This window comes from Coregonus lavaretus (genome assembly GCF_964263955.1).
Source record: "Coregonus lavaretus genome assembly, contig: HAP1_SCAFFOLD_361, whole genome shotgun sequence".
NCBI lineage: Eukaryota > Metazoa > Chordata > Actinopteri > Salmoniformes > Salmonidae > Coregonus > Coregonus lavaretus.
Window position 1 is genome coordinate 370303 of NW_028165982.1, and position 19654 is coordinate 389956.

The 19654-nt window shown below is 47.6% G+C and overlaps 2 protein-coding genes across 8 annotated transcripts in view; one reads left to right on the forward strand and one right to left on the reverse strand.

Annotated features, from left to right (window-relative positions):
- Positions 1–363, forward strand: part of LOC311115238 (zinc finger protein 414-like) — a 23290-nt gene extending 22927 nt beyond the window's left edge. For 3 of the 7 annotated variants that reach the window (XR_014611206.1, XR_014611207.1, XM_084190437.1), the window contains one exon: positions 142–221. Coding sequence is in view for 3 of the 7 variants with exons in the window: in XM_084190437.1 (XP_084046563.1) it covers positions 142–191 (50 nt within the window). In the remaining 4 variants the exon portion in view is untranslated. Of the gene's footprint in view, positions 1–141 lie in introns of all 7 variants that reach the window. The other 4 variants (XM_084190436.1, XM_084190434.1, XR_014611205.1 and 1 more) reach the window with 3 other exon arrangements.
- Positions 285–19423, reverse strand: LOC311115237 (uncharacterized protein). Its single transcript, XM_084190433.1, has 9 exons — positions 19333–19423; positions 13637–13842; positions 6948–7040; positions 4799–4894; positions 4299–4409; positions 3080–3203; positions 2004–2853; positions 1526–1643; positions 285–1369 (listed from the first exon to the last, which is right to left on the reverse strand). The coding sequence occupies exons 1-9, from the start codon at positions 19334–19336 to the stop codon at positions 788–790; spliced, it is 2184 nt and encodes a 727-aa protein (XP_084046559.1). The 5' UTR covers positions 19337–19423; the 3' UTR covers positions 285–787.
- Between the last annotated feature and the right edge of the window lie 231 nt (positions 19424–19654).

The following is a 19654-nucleotide window of genomic DNA, read 5'->3' on the forward strand; positions in this document are numbered from 1 at the left end:
CGACACAGGTACCAATGTCTATATAATAGCCTCTGTATTGTCTAGTAAATCCCACTGATGTCTATGCTGTAACATTGATTTAAGGGTTAATAAGGACTCAATATGATTGGTCGGTCTCACTGAATCCTCTCTTGATTCTAGATGTCCATGAGGCCTCTCCATCGTCAGATAGAGGCCACACCCACCTCTGATTCTACCCCCACCGGAGTGGGAACGCCAGAGGACAGTTTCATAATACGATGTTATACTATAGTGGAACTAGCTTCATAGAAATGTAAACTATTGAGAAATCAGCTTTTATTTTTACTGTGAACGTGATGCATTTCAATAAAACATATTCAAAACAAATATAACTTGACCAAAGGTAATGGTATTCAAGTTTATGTGCAGAAAATGTTTTGACAAGGATTTAGAAAACATGATCACACACACACACCTTCATAACAACCACCTCGGTGCGTACACAAATTATAGTTCCGACTTTGATTGTTGAAAATTCACACGCCAAGTTGTCAACTAACAGTATCTGCTGCAGCAAGCTAAAGCAATGGTGATATTAGATAAGCCTCAACTGAAGACAACATGACCATCAGAACCTCGTTCCACTTCCCCTAAAAGCAGAGTTCTAGTCCTGATATTAACTCAATCCCACAGGGCTCTGGTCAAAAGTAGTGTACTCAGTCGACTTCAACTACCGCTCCTTACAAGTAGCATAAAGCAGCCGTTAGAAAATAAAATATACACTTTTTATATTGACAATATCGTGTTAAATAAAGGGTAATATGCATTATACTACAGACGCCCCACTGCTAATATCCAACGACGGGGAGGCAGAGTGAGTCTTCAAATGTCTCTTCAGGTGATTTAGACAGGTGTACGTCTTAGAACAGAGATGACAGGGGTACGGTCTCACCCCAGTGTGGTTCAGGACGTGTTTCTTCAGCTCCGCACCGCGAGAGAACGCCTTTCCACACTCGTGGCAGACGTAGGGCCGTACCCCCGTATGAACCCGCATGTGGAGAGTCACCTTGCTAGCCATGGTGAAGCCTTTCTCGCAGACGGTGCACTTGTACGGTCTCTCCCCGGTGTGTGTTCTCCTGTGGATCTGCAGCTCTCCCGCAGAGCAGAAAGTCTTGCCGCAGTCGGAGCAGAGGAAAGGTTTCTCCCCCGTGTGTGTTCTGATGTGTATGGTCAGGTTTCCGTTCACAGAGAACCGCTTGGCGCAGTAGGTGCACTGGTACGGCCTCTCGCCGGTGTGGGTCCGCATGTGGAGCTTCAGGTCTCCTTTGCATCTGAAGGCCTTTCCACAGCTGGGGCAGATCTTGGACCTCTCTTGGGAGTGACGCTGCTCGTGGTTATTTAGCCAGACCTAAAATGAAATGAACTCATTTTATTAGCCATTAAAAAAATACATAGTGGTCTCACATCTTAGTACAACAATACACACACATCATTTTGTTTTGTCTGTAGAATCGGGGACCATGGAAACATGTTATCCCCTGGATTATACCAATCAATAAAGCACCTGGGAGCTGAAGCCCTTTCCACACTGTTTACACTTGTAGGGCTTCTCTTCTCCGTCATGGGCCTTCTGGTGGGCCCTGAGCTCGGCCACGCCTGGGAACGGCCCCTCACCACAGCACCTGACAATACATTAGGGTTAGCAGATTGTCTGTGTGCGAAATGACAGCCTATTCTCTATATAGGGCTCTGGTCAAAACTAGTGCACTGAATAGGGTGTGATTTGGGACGCAGGTTATTGACCGTTTGCCTTACAGGACATAACAGGACAGAGAACCTTCTGGAGGGCAGGGGGACTGTGGAAGTGATTGAAAAACATTGACATTGTGTACTCACAGATAGGGCATCCAAAATGGCTCTCTATACAGTGCACTTTTGACCAAAACCCTATTGGCCCCGGTCAAAACCAGTGCACTATATAGGGAATAGGGTGCCATTTGGGATGCACCTACATACAGCAATAGTGTAGCAGTATAATATACCTGCAATTGAAGACCTTGTCACTGGTGTGGGTTACCAGGTGTTTCTTTAACGAGTTGTGCCACTTGAAGATCTTCCCACACTGTGGACACTCAAACTGACCTGCCTGACCCAAACTGCTGGCCCGCCTGCTACCACTACAGCGGTGGCTGACCCGCTCCCTGATCGACCCAAAACTGCTCCCACATTTGATACAGACGTAGGCCGCGTTGGAGCACTGTGTCCGGCGGTGGGTGGACATCTCCGAGGACCTTCTGAAGGTCTTGCCACACTGGGAACACTTGTAAGGGTTCTCCCCTGTGTGGAGTCTCTGGTGCTCCAGCATCTCGTAGAGGTAGATGAAACAACGGCCACAATGGGGACACTTATGGGCAACGCGGCGCCGAGGCTGCTCCGACGATACGCTGGAGGCGGCAGGGCTGGATGTTGTGGAGGACGATGCAGCAGCTTGTTGGCTGGCTGATGGGGCCGTGTCTTGTTCAGCAGTCTGAGGAGCAGTGTTGGAGATCAGGGAGTATTGGTGCTCAGAGACTGATGCTTTTCTTTCTTCCTCAGACTTCGATCGTACACTTTGTCTCTCCACACAGACCTTCTGGTTAGCCTTTCTTTCAGATCCTTGGTTTTCTACCGAATCTGTTCCAATCTTGTTATCCATACTTGCTTCTGTCTCAGCCCATTGGCCACTCAAACTGTCAGTCAGAATCCCCTGGTAGTCTCTGACCTGCAGGGGCGGGCTGTCACAGTCAGGGAAAGCTTCTGATTTGCTGGCGCTGGGGCGCGAGGCATTGGCCAGTCTCAGAGAGGGAGGGAAGGATAAGGAGATGAGGAGGCGGTCCTCTGTCCGCGAGGGAGCTGAACAGTGACAACCAGGACCAATGGAAAGAAGATGGTTATTGGATTATTAAAGTTATATGGCATTATATTTCATCTACAGAGTGTCAGACAGAAGATGCATCCCAAACGGCACCCTTTTCCCTATATAGTGCACTACTTCAAACCGGAACCCCATGGGCCCTGGTCTAAAGTAGAGCATTCTAAAGGGAATAGGGTACCATTTGGGATGGAGCCAGAGGCTTACCGCTCTTGGGCAGCTTCCCGTGGCAGTGTTGGTTCTGTAGCAGAGACTTCAGGTCCTCTCCGTGAGAGACACAGCGCATGTACTCCTCCAGAACAGAGGGGGCAGCACTGATCAACGACGCAGTCTGAACACAGAACGGTGGTAAAAATGACACTAATATTACGAAGAAATACACCAGTAGTCATTCTTCTACCACCTACACCAGTAGTCATTCTTCTACCACCTACACCAGTAGTCATTCTACTACCACCTACACCAGTAGTCATTCTACCACCTACACCAGTAGTCATTCTACCACCTACACCAGTAGTCATTCTACCACCTACACCAGTAGTCATTCTTCTACCACCTACACCAGTAGTCATTCCCCTCCTCCTAGGCTCCTCCTCCTGAGAATATAATCATACTAGGCTCCTCCTCCTGAGAATATCATCATACTAGGCTCCTCCTCCTGAGAATATCATCATACTAGGCTCCTCCTCCTGAGAATATCATCATACTAGGCTCCTCCTCCTGAGAATATCATCATACTAGGCTCCTCCTCCTGAGAATATCATCATACTAGGCTCCTCCTCCTGAGAATATCATCATAATAGGCTCCTCCTCCTGAGAATATCATCATACTAGGCTCCTCCTCCTGAGAATATCATCATACTAGGCTCCTCCTCCTGAGAATATCATCATACTAGGCTCCTCCTCCTGAGAATATCATCATACTAGGCTCCTCCTCCTGAGAATATCATCATACTAGGCTCCTCCTCCTGAGAATATCATCATACTAGGCTCCTCCTCCTGAGAATATCATCATACTAGGCTCCTCCTCCTGAGAATATCATCATACTAGGCTCCTCCTCCTGAGAATATCATCATACTAGGCTCCTCCTCCTGAGAATATCATCATACTAGGCTCCTCCTCCTGAGAATATCATCATACTAGGCTCCTCCTCCTGAGAATATCATCATACTAGGCTCCTCCTCCTGAGAATGCGTTGATTCCTGCCATTTGTTCATTTTGGTACAGCGCCTCCCCTTATCTCATTATCAGTCTGGAAAGATGCATGTTCCTCAGTAGTGGATGAAGAGCAGCATTTAAACCATACTCGATTTTAGAAAATGCACATACTATAAAACGTTCTATTTTCGCATACCTAAAATGCCTACTATTTAGAACACAAGTATGGGTATTCTGACACCGTCACAGTGCTGTCTGACTGCGTACCTGTTTGAAGTCTGGGACCGGCAGCAGCTCCTCCAGTCTAGACAGGAAGTGGCACACCAGAGTCTGCAGCGATGAGTCAAAGCTAGGACCGTACTCCACCGGGAACACAACCTGTTGTAGAAGACAGTCAAAGTTAGGACCTCAGTTAGAAATACTTTAAAGATCCCCAAGGGGAAATAAGTCTCAACCCAACACAACCATAGTGAAGGGGAAGAGAGTCTTGATCTCTGTTCCAATACTTTAAAACTGCATCCTGCCTTGAGATTAAAACACTCATCTCTAGCTACATGATCTGAGAAGTCCATCCTGATAAGTCAACATGGAAGTTAGGAGCCCTGTTAGAGTTGAGCCGCCTTGCGTTTCCTCCTATCTGGGTCTTCCACTAGGCTCCATCTTACCTTGAAGAAGTGTTCCCTCCTATCTGGGTCTTCCACTAGGCTCCATCTTACCTTGAAGAAGTGTTCCCTCCTATCTGGGTCTTCCACTAGGCTCCATCTTACCTTGAAGAAGTGTTCCCTCCTATCTGGGTCTTCCACTAGGCTCTGGATCAGGTTCAGGAAGTTGGCTTCAGCAAATTCAATCGCTGCATCGTTTGACTGCAACACATAAGGGTCCAGACAAACATCACAAGCTGAACACCGTGGTGGTTCCCTGGACACAGACTGAGCCTAGCCCTGGACTACAAAGCTCAAAATGGAGGATCTCATTTGATAATTAGCTTTTTAGTCCAGGGCTAGGCTTTCTGTGTCCAGGGAACTGACCCTTACTGTTCAAGAGAATGGGCTTGTCAGAATATTATGAACGTTTGAACATCTTGGGAGAAAAAAAATCTGGCCTTAATGGCCATGTACTATTGTAATCTCCACCGGCACATCCAGAAGAGGACTGGCCACCCCTCAGAGCCTGGTTCCTCTCTAGGTTTCTTCCTAGGTTCCTGCCTTTCTATGGAGTTTTTCCTAGCCACCGTGCTTCTACATCCGCATTGCTTGCTCTCTGGGGTTTTAGTCTGGGTTTCTGTATAAGCACTTTGGGACAAATGCTAATGTAAAAAGGGCTTTATAAATACACTGCTCAAAAGAATAAAGGGAACACTTCCTAGATCTGAATGAATGAAATAATCTTATTAAATACTTTTTTCTTTACATAGTTGAATGTGCTGACAACAAACTCACACAAAAATTATCAATGGAAATCAAATTTATCAACCCATGGAGGTCTGGATTTGGAGTCACCCTCAAAATTAAAGTGGAAAACCACACTACAGGCTGATCCAACTTTGATGTAATGTCCTTAAAACAAGTCAAAATGAGGCTCAGTAGTGTGTGTGGCCTCCACGTGCCTGTATGACCTCCCTACAACGCCTGGGCATGCTCCTGATGAGGTGGCGGATGGTCTCCTGAGGGATCTCCTCCCAGACCTGGACTAAAGCATCCGCCAACTCCTGGACAGTCTGTGGTGCAACGTGGCGTTGGTGGATGGAGCGAGACATGATGTCCCAGATGTGCTCAATTGGATTCAGGTCTGGGGAACGGGCGGGCCAGTCCATAGCATCAATGCCTTCCTCTTGCAGGAACTGCTGACACACTCCAGCCACGAGGTCTAGCATTGTCTTGCATTAGGAGGAACACAGGGCCAACCGCACCAGCATATGGTCTCACAAGGGGTCTGAGGATCTCATCTCGGTACCTAATGGCAGTCAGGCTACCTCTGGCGAGCACATGGAGGGCTGTGCGGCCCCCCAAAGAAATGCCACCCCACACCATGACTGACCCACCGCCAAACCGGTCATGCTGGAGGATGTTGCAGGCAGCAGAACGTTCTCCACGACGTCTCCAGACTCTGTCACGTCTGTCACATATGCTCAGTGTGAACCTGCTTTCATCTGTGAAGAGCACAGGGCACCAGTGGCGAATTTGCCAATCTTGGTGTTCTCTGGCAAATGCCAAACGTCCTGCACGGTGTTGGGCTGTAAAGCACAACCCCCACCTGTGGACGTCGGGCCCTCATGGAGTCTGTTTCTGACTTTTTGAGCAGACACATGCACATTTGTGGCCTGCTGGAGGTCATTTTGCAGGGCTCTGGCAGTGCTCCTCCTGCTCCTCCTTGCACAAAGGCGGAGGTAGCGGTCCTGCTGCTGGGTTGTTGCCCTCCTACGGCCTCCTCCACGTCTCCTGATGTACTGGCCTGTCTCCTGGTAGCGCCTCCATGCTCTGGACACTACGCTGACAGACACAGCAAACCTTCTTGCCACAGCTCGCATTGATGTGCCATCCTGGATGAGCTGCACTACCTGAGCCACTTGTGTGGGTTGTAGACTCCGTCTCATGCTACCACTAGAGTGAAAGCACCGCCAGCATTCAAAAGTGACCAAAACATCAGCCAGGAAGCATAGGAACTGAGAAGTGGTCTGTGGTCACCACCTGCATAACCACTTCTTTATTGGGGGTGTCTTGCTAATTGCCTATAATTTCCACCTGTTGTCTATTCCATTTGCACAACAGCATGTGACATTTATTATAAATTAGTGTTGCTTCCTAAGTGGACAGTTTGATTTCACAGAAGTGTGATTGACTTGGAGTTACATTGTGTTGTTTAAGTGTTCCCTTTATTTTTTTGAGCAGTGTACATTTGATTGATTGAATATCTCACCTGTTTGAGACCAGATGCTGTGATTCTATCCAGGTGGCTTTCAACAGCCTTGAGGTCATCAGGATGTCCAGATCGGAACAGTTCCAGAGTCACCTGAGAAGAGAACCAACCAGTTACCAACTGCCATGTGCATTCAACCCATCCGAGTTACCAACTGCCATGTGCATTCAACCCATGTTAGTTACCAACTGCCATGTGCATTCAACCCATGTTAGTTACCAACTGCCATGTGCATTCAACCCATGTTAGTTACCAACTGCCATGTGCATTCAACCCATCCGGGTTACCAACTGCCATGTGCATTCACCCCATCCGGGTTACCAACTGCCATGTACATTCAACCCATGTTAGTTACCAACTGCCATGTGCATTCAACCCATGTTAGTTACCAACTGCCATGTACATTCAACCCATGTTAGTTACCAACTGCCATGTGCATTCAACCCATGTTAGTTACCAACTGCCATGTGCATTCAACCCATGTTAGTTACCAACTGCCATGTGCATTCAACCCATGTTAGTTACCAACTGCCATGTGCATTCAACCCATGTTAGTTACCAACTGCCATGTGCATTCAACCCATGTTAGTTACCAACTGCCATGTGCATTCAACCCATGTTAGTTACCAACTGCCATGTGCATTCAACCCATCCGAGTTACCAACTGCCATGTGCATTCAACCCATCTGAGTTACCAACTGCCATGTGCATTCAACCCATCTGAGTTACCAACTGCCATGTGCATTCAACCCATCCGAGTTACCAACTGCCATGTGCATTCAACCCATCTGAGTTACCAACTGCCATGTGCATTCAACCCATCTGAGTTACCAACTGCCATGTGCATTCACCCCATCTGAGTTACCAACTGCCATGTGCATTCAACCCATCTGAGTTACCAACTGCCATGTGCATTCACCCCATCTGAGTTACCAACTGCCATGTGCATTCAACCCATCTGAGTTACCAACTGCCATGTGCATTCACCCCATCTGAGTTACCAACTGCCATGTGCATTCAACCCATGTTAGTTACCAACTGCCATGTGCATTCAACCCATGTTAGTTACCAACTGCCATGTGCATTCAACCCATGTTAGTTACCAACTGCCATGTGCATTCAACCCATGTTAGTTACCAACTGCCATGTGCATTCAACCCATGTTAGTTACTAACTGCCATGTGCATTCAACCCATGTTAGTTACCAACTGCCATGTGCATTCAACCCATGTTAGTTACCAACTGCCATGTGCATTCAACCCATGTTAGTTACCAACTGCCATGTGCATTCAACCCATGTTAGTTACCAACTGCCATGTGCATTCAACCCATGTTAGTTACCAACTGCCATGTGCATTCAACCCATGTTAGTTACCAACTGCCATGTGCATTCAACCCATCCGAGTTACCAACTGCCATGTGCATTCAACCCATCTGAGTTACCAACTGCCATGTGCATTCAACCCATCTGAGTTACCAACTGCCATGTGCATTCAACCCATCCGAGTTACCAACTGCCATGTGCATTCAACCCATCTGAGTTACCAACTGCCATGTGCATTCAACCCATCTGAGTTACCAACTGCCATGTGCATTCACCCCATCTGAGTTACCAACTGCCATGTGCATTCAACCCATCTGAGTTACCAACTGCCATGTGCATTCACCCCATCTGAGTTACCAACTGCCATGTGCATTCAACCCATCTGAGTTACCAACTGCCATGTGCATTCACCCCATCTGAGTTACCAACTGCCATGTGCATTCAACCCATGTTAGTTACCAACTGCCATGTGCATTCAACCCATGTTAGTTACCAACAGCCATGTGCATTCAACCCATGTTAGTTACCAACTGCCATGTGCATTCAACCCATGTTAGTTACCAACTGCCATGTGCATTCAACCCATGTTAGTTACCAACTGCCATGTGCATTCAACCCATGTTAGTTACCAACTGCCATGTGCATTCAACCCATGTTAGTTACCAACTGCCATGTGCATTCAACCCATCCGAGTTACCATCTGCCATGTGCATTCAACCCATCTGAGTTACCAACTGCCATGTGCATTCAACCCATCTGAGTTACCAACTGCCATGTGCATTCAACCCATCCGAGTTACCAACTGCCATGTGCATTCAACCCATCTGAGTTACCAACTGCCATGTGCATTCAACCCATCTGAGTTACCAACTGCCATGTGCATTCACCCCATCTGAGTTACCAACTGCCATGTGCATTCAACCCATCTGAGTTACCAACTGCCATGTGCATTCACCCCATCTGAGTTACCAACTGCCATGTGCATTCAACCCATCTGAGTTACCAACTGCCATGTGCATTCACCCCATCTGAGTTACCAACTGCCATGTGCATTCAACCCATCTGAGTTACCAACTGCCATGTGCATTCACCCCATCTGTGTTACCAACTGCCATGTGTATTCAACCCATCCGAGTTACCAACTGCCACGTGCATTCAACCCATCCGAGTTACCAACTGCCATGTGCATTCAACCCATCCGAGTTACCAACTGCCATGTGCATTCAACCCATCTGAGTTACCAACTGCCATGTGCATTCACCCCATCTGAGTTACCAACTGCCATGTGCATTCAACCCATCTGTGTTAGCAACTGCCATGTGCATTCAACCCATCTGCAGCCGCCAATCACAGAAGCTTAAATGGATACCTCAGAATTTTGGCAATGAGGCCCTTAATCTACTTTCCCAGAGTCCATTTTTAGCGCAATGACTGGAAGTCTATGGTATCTACTAGCATGCTAGATCCAGCAGCTAGCGAGGCTAACCCCAGCGCTGCCCATCTCTGCTTTGTCAACAATACAAAAACAATAACAGCCGTGGGGCAGACACAGGGCTGGGCGATGTGTGTTTTAACGAGATGTTACAAATGCCTGCATCGTAAGAATCAAGGTTATTTCTTCATGAGTTTGTCTTTTTGGTCTCGTCTCCTTCTGTGCACCTTCCCACACAGACGCCAAGCCCCTCCCCCAGACACTCACAACAACAACGTCCAGATGAAAGATCACTTCCTCCTCTCTGACAACAAGCGGTTTCAACTCCCCATTTGCATTTGAGGTTTGGTCCGACAGTCGGTCATATGAAACAGACATTTACTGCAATAGAGAACCTAACCTTTGTAACGATAGCCCCGTTATGTCTCAACGTAGAACAGAGCTGATCCTACGAAGACTGGAGTATCAATTAACATGATTTTGGAAATTTAAAATGCTCAGTTACGGTACAGCTAGCAGCATTTTAGCCACAGACTTGTGCTAGCTGTCTAGTCTGTGTTTTATAGAATGTGCGATGAGCATTATATAAGGAATTGGCAACTGGTTCTCATTCTTATCCAGGGAGCCCAGTTGACTTCAACATCTAAAAACAAAGTGAACAGGCTGTTATTCAAACGGTTGGAGACAGACCGGAGGGGGTGTATTCATTACAGTTCAACTGTTCTACCTTGTTACCAAAGGTGGCTAGACTTTAAATATACAGATTAGCTGGCTCCTCACTAGCACGTGGGCTTGTGCTTGCGAGACCTGTGTTAAATTATTCCATAATGCCTGCTACCAGAAGTTGGTCAATATTAGTGGATGTGCATGGTTGTGGTTACATTTGTAACAAAAAGGGCATTTTCATAGACTTGAAAGCCAGATCAGTCGTCATTGCAAAAAAGCAGGTTAAACTATTTTGATAAAATTATGAACTTAGTGGGTCTTATGGTTGAAGGCTTGTATTTAGCGTATGTATAATTTTACAAGCCCTGAATTTCATTAGATTATTCCCAACTGTTTGAAATGCAGTGTATTGTCGTGGTGACTAGTACGGTCCGTCTCTTTGCCTTTGGCCGTTTTCTTGACCACACAGGGCGGGGTCAACTCCCACCGTGCTTTGTAGGCCTGGAGAATCCCGTGGTATGAGCCTCTTTCCCAGTGAGGGGGGGGTCTTCCCTGTCTTCCTACCCTAGACTGAGTTAGCAGTGAAGTCCTGGGCTCCACTCTATCATCCCGGGCCATCCCCTCTTGGACTATCTCTGCTAGCCACAGAGGTTAGCTCACTCCAACCTACTGTTAACACGTCACGGGTAGTTTGTGACACGGTATACTACGCGTCAGCGGGGGCTATTTTTAGTCCACTCTGCACTATTTTTGCTTGGGCCAGCTCTTATTACGTGTTACCTCACCTTTTACACAGGATACGTTCAACCACGGGGCATAGTCTCAGACACTCCTGGTGGCGGCTGGTCCTGCCTTTCTAGTTGACCGGACAACACCCTCACGGCTAAATCCCACTCGCTAAGTCCTGCGTATTAGGGTTTCAGTGAAGACTAATTTCTTGAAATGAATTCTTATCTGAAAGCATGGGTTAAGCACTTTGTTTAAGGATGAACTATAGATACTCTGTAATCCTTTTTTGTGTGGTTTTTACACAGTTACCCTCGAGCTCCCCTGTGGTTTCCTGCTCAAGCCCACAATATGGTCCGTGGGATAGCTAAGGTGAACCCCATGAGCCTGTGGTTATAAAATATACTTTTCTTCTTTAGCACTTTAAACTAGTTCAATTATTTGTTGAATAATGAAAACCAGTAACATGTCTACACAGAGTCAGGTAACACTTGTGGCTCACTTGGTAGGTAGAGCAAATTTAGATATCAATTGTGAAATCGCCCATAAGTTTGAAAAAATAGATATGATTTTTAGGCCATACCGCACAGCCCTAGGCAGACCGTGGCGCTGTTTCCCTCTACTGCGGATTCCATCTTTAATCCTTTTCTTCAAAAGATCCTCATTATTCTCACACCGTCGACTCAGATGTGTAAGTTATTTTCCTGTTTTAAGCCTCCAATCACAGACAGCACCTTTGAGGGCATAGACACACCCATTTGCGGTGCAAGATGTTTTGTAGATCAGTAATCTGTCCAGAGCCTTGTTCAAGACGATCCTCTCGAACATGCTGGTAATCTCTTAAAACCAGACTCAGGGTTTTTTTCTAAATCAAAAAAGGGGCTTAGGTGGTGGACGAAAGGGTAAAACCGTCGGCGTGGCGATAAAACCGTCTACAGAGGCGTACAGAGGCCCATTATCAGCAACCATCAGTCCTGTGTTCCAATGGCACGTTGTGTTTGCTAATCCAAGTTTATCGTTTAAAAAAAGGCTAATTGATCATTAGAAAACCCTTTTGCAATTATGTTAGCACAGCTGAAAACTGTTGTGCTGATTAAAGAAGCAATAAAACTGGCCTTCTTGAGACTAGTTGAGTATCTGGAGCATCAGCAATTGTGGGTTCGATTACAGGCTCAAAATGGCCAGAAACAAATAACTTTCTTCTGAAACTCGTCAGTCTATTCTTGTTCTGAGAAATGAAGGCTATTCCATGCGAGAAATTGCCAAAACTGAAGGTCTCGTACAACGCTGTGTACTACTCCCTTCACAGAACAGCAAAACTGGCTCTAACCAGAATAGAAAGAGGAGTGGGAGGCCCCGGTGCACAACTGAGCAAGAGGACAAATACATTAGAGTGTCTAGTTTGAGAAACAGACGCCTCACAGGTCCTCAACTGGTAGCTTCATTAAATAGTACCCGCAAAACACCAGTCTCAACGTCAACAGTGAAGAGGCGACTCCGGGATGCTGACCTTCTAGGCAGAGTTGCAAAGAAAAAGCAATTTCTCAGACTGGCCAATAAAAATAAAAGATTAAGATGGGCAAAAGAACACAGACACTGGACAGAGGACGATTGGAAAAAAGTGTTATGGACAGACGAATCGAAGTTTGAGGTGTTTGGATCACAAAGAAGAACATTTGTGAGACACAGACCAAATGAAAAGATGGTGGAGGAGTGCTTGATGCCATCTGTATAGCATGGTGGAGGCAATGTGATGGTCTGGGGGTGCTTTGGTGGTGGTAAAGTGGGAGATTTGTACAGGGTAAAAGGGATCTTGAAGAAGGAAGGCTATCACTCCATTTTGCAACGCCATGCCATGTGGACGGCGCTTGATTGGAGCCAATTTCCTCCTACAACAAGACAATGACCCAAAGCACAGCTCCAAACTATGCAATAACTATTTAGGGAAGAAGCAGTCAGCTGGTATTCTGTCTATAATGGAGTGGCCAGCACAGTCACTGGATCTCAACCCTATTGAGCTGTTGTGGGAGCAGCTTGACCGTATGGTACGTAAGAAGTGCCCATCAAGCCAATCCAACTTGTGGGAGGTGCTTCAGGAAGCATGGGGTGAAATCTCTTCAGATTACCTCAACAAATAGACAACTAGAATGCCAACGGTCTGCAAGGCTGTAATTGCTGTAAATGGAGGATTCTTTGACGAAAGCAAAGTTTGAAGGACACAATTATTATTTTAATTAATAATCATTATTTCTAACCTTGTCAATGACTACATTTCCTATTCATTTTGCTATATTTCCTATTCAAACTCATTTCATGTATGTTTTCATGGAAAACAAGGACATTTCTAAGTGACCCCAAACCTTTGAAAATGATATATAATTTATTTGTACACTGTTTGGACGCCTAATCCCTGAGATTGATTGATTGATTGATTGATTGATTGATTGGGAGTCTCTTACCCGTCCTCTGAGAGCCAGGGTCAGCAGCCACCCCTGAGATTGATTGATTGATTGATTGATTGATTGATTGGGAGTCTCTTACCCGTCCTCTGAGAGCCAGGGTCAGCAGCCACCTCTGTCTGTTGGACAGGAGTTCTGGAACCACCTCCGTTACCATGGACACAAACTCCTCCAGCTTCCCATAATGCTTTGTGTTGCCCTGGCGCACCACCTGCCACATGACCGCTGACATCATCCGGAGAGGAGGGACCAGCAGGCCCAGGGAGGGCAGAGGAAAGGGGGTTTCTGCTGGGAGGAGAGGATCCATTAGGAGAGGAGAGGTTGAGTCACCATAGTGAGGCATAGTTAATTGTCTGAATAAGAAACCCGCAAGCAAAAGGCCCTCCCCCGCCCCCCTTTCTGCAAATCAGATCATGACTCTATACTCCTGCTTCCTGTTTACAAACAGAAGCTCACAACAGGAAGTACCCCTTGCCATAGAGAAATGGTTAATCTCCTGAGTGGCGCAGTGGTCTAAGGCGCCGCATCGCAGTGCTAACTGTGCCACTAGAGATCCTGGTTCGAATCCAGGCTCTGTCGCAGCCGGCCGCGACCGGGAGATTCATGGGCGACGCACAATTGGCCCAGCGTCGTCCAGGGTAGGGGAGGGAATGGCCGGCAGGGATGTAGCTCAGTTGATAGAGCATGGCGTTTGCAACGCCAGGGTTGTGGGTTCGATTCCCATGGGGGGCCAGTATTACAAAAAAAAATACAAAAATATGTATTCACTAACTGTAAGTCGCTCTGGATAAGAGCGTCTGCTAAATGACTAAAATGTAAATGTAAAATGTTATCCGAAGCGGAGGCTATGCTGCAGGACTGCTTTGATAGCGCTGACTGGAATGTTCTGGGACTCAGACGATAGCTGCTTCCCCAATCAAAAGCACTGGATTAACGCCAAGGTATGCACTAAACTAAAGGACAGAGCTACCGCTCACAGGGCGTGGTGACAGGTGAACCCCGAGGCTATAGCTGAGGACACGTCCCGCTATGAACTCCTCAGAGCCATCAAACAGGCAAAATTACAATATAGAAACAAGGTGGAATCCTATTATGGCAGGGCTTGCAAACTATTACGGACTACAAAGGGAAACCCAGCCGCGAGCTGCCCAGTGACTCGAGCCTACCAGATGGGGTAAATGCCTTTTATGCTCGCTTCGAGGCAAGCAACACTGAAGCACATGCATGAGAGCACCAGATGTTTTGGACGACTGTGTGATCACGCTCTCTGTAGCCGATGTGTGCAACCTTTAAAACAGGTCAACATTCACGAGGCCGCGGGGCCAGACGGATTACCAGGACGTGTACTCAGAGCATGTGCGGACCAACTGGCAAGTGTCTTCGCTGACATTTTCAACCTCTCCCTGACCGAGTCTGTAATACCTACATGTTTCAAGCAGACCACCATAGTCCCTGTGCCCAAGAAAGCGAAGGTAACCTGCCTAAATGACTACCGCCCCGTAGCACTCACGTCAGTAGCCATGAAGTGCTTTGAAAGGCTGGTCATGGCTCACATCAACAACATCATCCCGGAAACCCTAGACCCACTCCAATTCGCATACCGCCAACAGATCCACAGATGACGCAATCTCAGTTGCACTCCACACTGCCCTTTCCCACCTGGACAAGAGGAACACCTATGTGAGAATGCTGTTCATTGACTACAGCTCAGCGTTCAACACCATAGTCTGTGGTCCTCTGTAGCTCAGCTGGTAGAGCACGGCGCTTGTAACGCCAAGGTAGTGGGTTCGATCCCCGGGACCACCCATACACAAAAAATGTATGCATGCATGACTAAGTCGCTTTGGATAAAAGCGTCTGCCAAATGGCATATTATTATTATAATATAGTGCCCACAAAGCGCATCACTAAGCTAAGGACCCTGGGACTAAACACCTCCCTCTGCAACTGGATCCTGGACGGGCCGCCCCCAGGTGGTAAGGGTAGGCAACAACACATCTGCCACACTGATCCTCAACACGGGGGCCCCTCAGGGGTGCGTGCTTAGTCCCCTTCTGTACTCCCTGTTCACCCATGACTGCGTGGCCAAGCACGACTCCAACACCATCATTAAGTTTGCTGACGACAACGGTGGTAGGCCTGATCACCGACAACGATGAGACAGCCTATAGGGAGGAGGTCAGAGACCTGGCAGTGTGGTGCCAGGACAACAACCTCTCCCTCAACATGAGCAAGACAAAGGATCTGCTCGTGGACTACAGGAAAAGGAGTGCCGAACATGCCCCCATTCACATCGACGGGGCTGTAGTGGAGCGGGTCGAGAGTTAAGTTCCTTGGTGTCCACATCACCAACAAACTATTATGGTCCAAACACACCAAGACAGTCGTGAAGAGGGCATGACAACGCCTTTTCCCCCTCAGGAGACTGAAAAGATTTGGCATGGGTGCCCAGATCCTCAAAAAGTTCTACAGCTGCACCATCGAGAGCGTCCTGACCGGTTGCATCACCGCCTGGTATAGCAACTGCTCGGCATCCGACCGCAAGGCGCTACAGAGGATGGTGAGTATGGCCCAGTACATCACTGGGGCCTAACTTCCTGCCATCCAGGACCTCTATACCAGGCGGTGTCAGAGGAAGGCCCAAAAAATAGTCACAGACTCCAGTCACCCAAGTCAGACTGTTCTCTCTGCTACTGCACGGCAAGCGGTACCGGAGCGCCAAGTCTAGGTCCAAAAGGCTCCTTAACAGCTTCTAGCCCAAAGCCATTAAAACCACTGAACAATTAATCAAATGGCCACCCGGACTATTTACATTGCCCCCACCCCTTTTGTTTTTACACTGCTGCTACTCGCTGTTTATTATCTATGCAGTCACTTTCCCCTACCTACATGTACAAATTACCTCGACTAACCAATAACCCCGCACATTGACTCGGTACCGGTACCCCCTGCACATTGACTCGGTACCGGTACCCCCTGTATATAGAATCATTATTGTTATTTTGTGTAACTTTTTCTTCTTTTTTTCCCTCTTTAGTTTATTTAGTAAATATTTTCCTAACTGAATTGTTGGTTAAGGGCTTGTAAGTAAGCATGTCATGGTAAGGTCTACACCGGTTGTATTCGGACCATGTGACAAACATTTTTGGGGGGGATTTTTTATTATTACACCGGTTACATTATTACACTGATGTTCGACACGTGGCTGAAGACGACCTAGTCGCAGGGGCTGGAGTCCATTACGGATTACCAAGGACGACCTAGCCGTGATCTGCCAAACGATGCCTCTCTACCGGACAAACTCAAACTGCATTTTATGCTCGACAAAAACACAGAGCCGTGCATGAGGGCCCCAGAGGATTGGGTGATCTCGCTCGCCGAGGCCGACGTGAATAAGGCTTTTAATCTGGTCAACACTCACAAGACCGCAGGGCTGGACGGTATTCCAGGGCGCGTTCTGAAGGCCGGACGGTATTCCAGGGCGCGTTCTGAAGGCCGGACGGTATTCCAGGGCGCGTTCTGAAGGCCGGACGGTATTCCAGGGCGCGTTCTGAAGGCCGGACGGTATTCCAGGGCGCGTTCTGAAGGCCGGACGGTATTCCAGGGCGCGTTCTGAGGGCCGGACGGTATTCCAGGGCGCGTTCTGAAGGCCGGACGGTATTCCAGGGCGCGTTCTGAAGGCCGGACGGTATTCCAGGGCGCGTTCTGAAGGCCGGACGGTATTCCAGGGCGCGTTCTGAGGGCCGGACGGTATTCCAGGGCGCGTTCTGAAGGCCGGACGGTATTCCAGGGCGCGTTCTGAGGGCCGGACGGTATTCCAGGGCGCGTTCTGAAGGCCGGACGGTATTCCAGGGCGCGTTCTGAAGGCCGGACGGTATTCCAGGGCGCGTTCTGAAGGCCGGACGGTATTCCAGGGCGCGTTCTGAAGGCCGGACGGTATTCCAGGGCGCGTTCTGAAGGCCGGACGGTATTCCAGGGCGCGTTCTGAAGGCCGGACGGTATTCCAGGGCGCGTTCTGAAGGCCGGACGGTATTCCAGGGCGCGTTCTGAGGGCCGGACGGTATTCCAGGGCGCGTTCTGAAGGCCGGACGGTATTCCAGGGCGCGTTCTGAAGGCCGGACGGTATTCCAGGGCGCGTTCTGAAAGCCGGACGGTATTCCAGGGCGCGTTCTGAAAGCAACTTCAGTCATTTTCCACCTCTCCTTGTCCCAGTCTGTAATCCCCACGTCTCAAGCTGACCACCATCTTTTTCGTGCTATCCAATTGGTAGTTACAGTCTTGTCCAATCGCTGCAACTCCCATACGGACTCGGGAGAGGTGAAGGTCGAGAGCCATGCGTCCTCCAAAACACGACCCTGCCAAGCCACACTGCTTCTTGACACACTGCTCTCTTAACCCGGAAGCCAGCCGCACCAATGTGTCGGAGGAAACACCGTACATCTGGCGACCATGTCAACTTGCAGGCGCCCGGCCCGCCACAGGAGCTGATAGAGCGCGATGGGACAAGGACATCCCGGTCGGCCAAACTCTCCCCTAACCCGGACGACGCTGGGCATATTGTGCGTCGTCCTCATTGGTCTCCCAGTCGCAGCCGGCTGCGACACAGCCCGGGATCGAACCCGGATCTGTAGTGACGCCTCAAGCACTGCAGTGCCTTAGACCACTGCGCCACTCGGGAGGCTGCATTCTCAATTGCACTCCACTCTGCCCTCTACCACATGGACAAGAGGAATACCCGTGTGAGAATGCTGTTCATCGCTGACGATGTAAACTCTCACATCTGCACAGCAGTGCCTCTCCCTCAGGAGGCAGAAATGACTTGGCATGGCCCCTCAGACCCTCTGGAATATATATATATATATATATATATATATATATATATATATTATTCTATCCACATATTCTTCAGATATACTATATAGTCTAGCCACACTGTCCATAATGTCTATACATCACAGACATTGCTCATCCGAATATTTCTTAATTACACTATTTTACATGTGTGCTTTGTTGTGTATTGTTAGATAGTACTGCGCTGTTGGAGCTAGAAACACAATCATTTCGCTACACCCGCAGTAACATCTGATAAATGTGTTTTTGACCAGATTTGATTTGAAATAAAGGGGAGAGGAGACTTTTAAAAAGAATGTAGAAAAGGCTTTTAAACTTCGGCATTTCTGCAGCAGAACATCTGGAAAACACTGTATAAATAGCATGAACACACTGTACGGTTTTGGAAGCATAAGGACCTTATCTTTCATATCAGCGATAAATAGTTTTCAAAAAAACTAAAATGTTAAATTGATACACACCTTTATAGGGTTAGGGCTCCCACACTGCCACATTTCCATGTTACTACGCTTGTTTATGGAAAGACAGAGGAAAGACAGTGGACTACCTGTGTTAATTACCTACCTGCTTCTCAGAACACCTTGGTGTCCACATGTTGTCACTGAAAAACACTGTTAAAACACTGCAGTACAGCAAGTGTGGATTTTGCACTGGTACCCCGTGTGTATAGACACGTTGTCGTTACTCATTGTGGACGCATTATTACTTTCATTATTACGTGTCACTTTTTTATTTATTATTCCGCTACTTTCTTTCTGTCGGCGTTGTCGGGAAGGGCCCGTAATCATGTGACGAATACAATCTGATATGGTTTAGGGCTACAGCCGGATAAAACGGTCATGGAGGGCCGAAGCGAGATAGCTAACTAGATATAGAAGCATGCTAGCTAAGCTACAAACAAGCTATACGACTTTAGCTAATACGTACCCATGTTGCCCCTCTAAGCAACTTGATGCTTCGGATTGTTATAAAGACAAAATTAAATGAGAGTTGTATTTATATATATATATATATATATTTTTTTTTTTTTACGCTAGTTAGCACAGAAGCACCTTTTTGGCGTCTTCTTTGTTGGTGATAAAAGCGTAGCAAAAGTACTTCCGGAAACAGTCCTTATGATTGGTTCGTGCATAGAGATAGATAGAGGTCTCTACTTTGTATCTGTGCCATTATAGCGTCTGTGACAGCATGGGCAGCTCATTGAGGCTACAGCCCATAGGAACCCCCACCCAGCTGACTACTTAAAAAT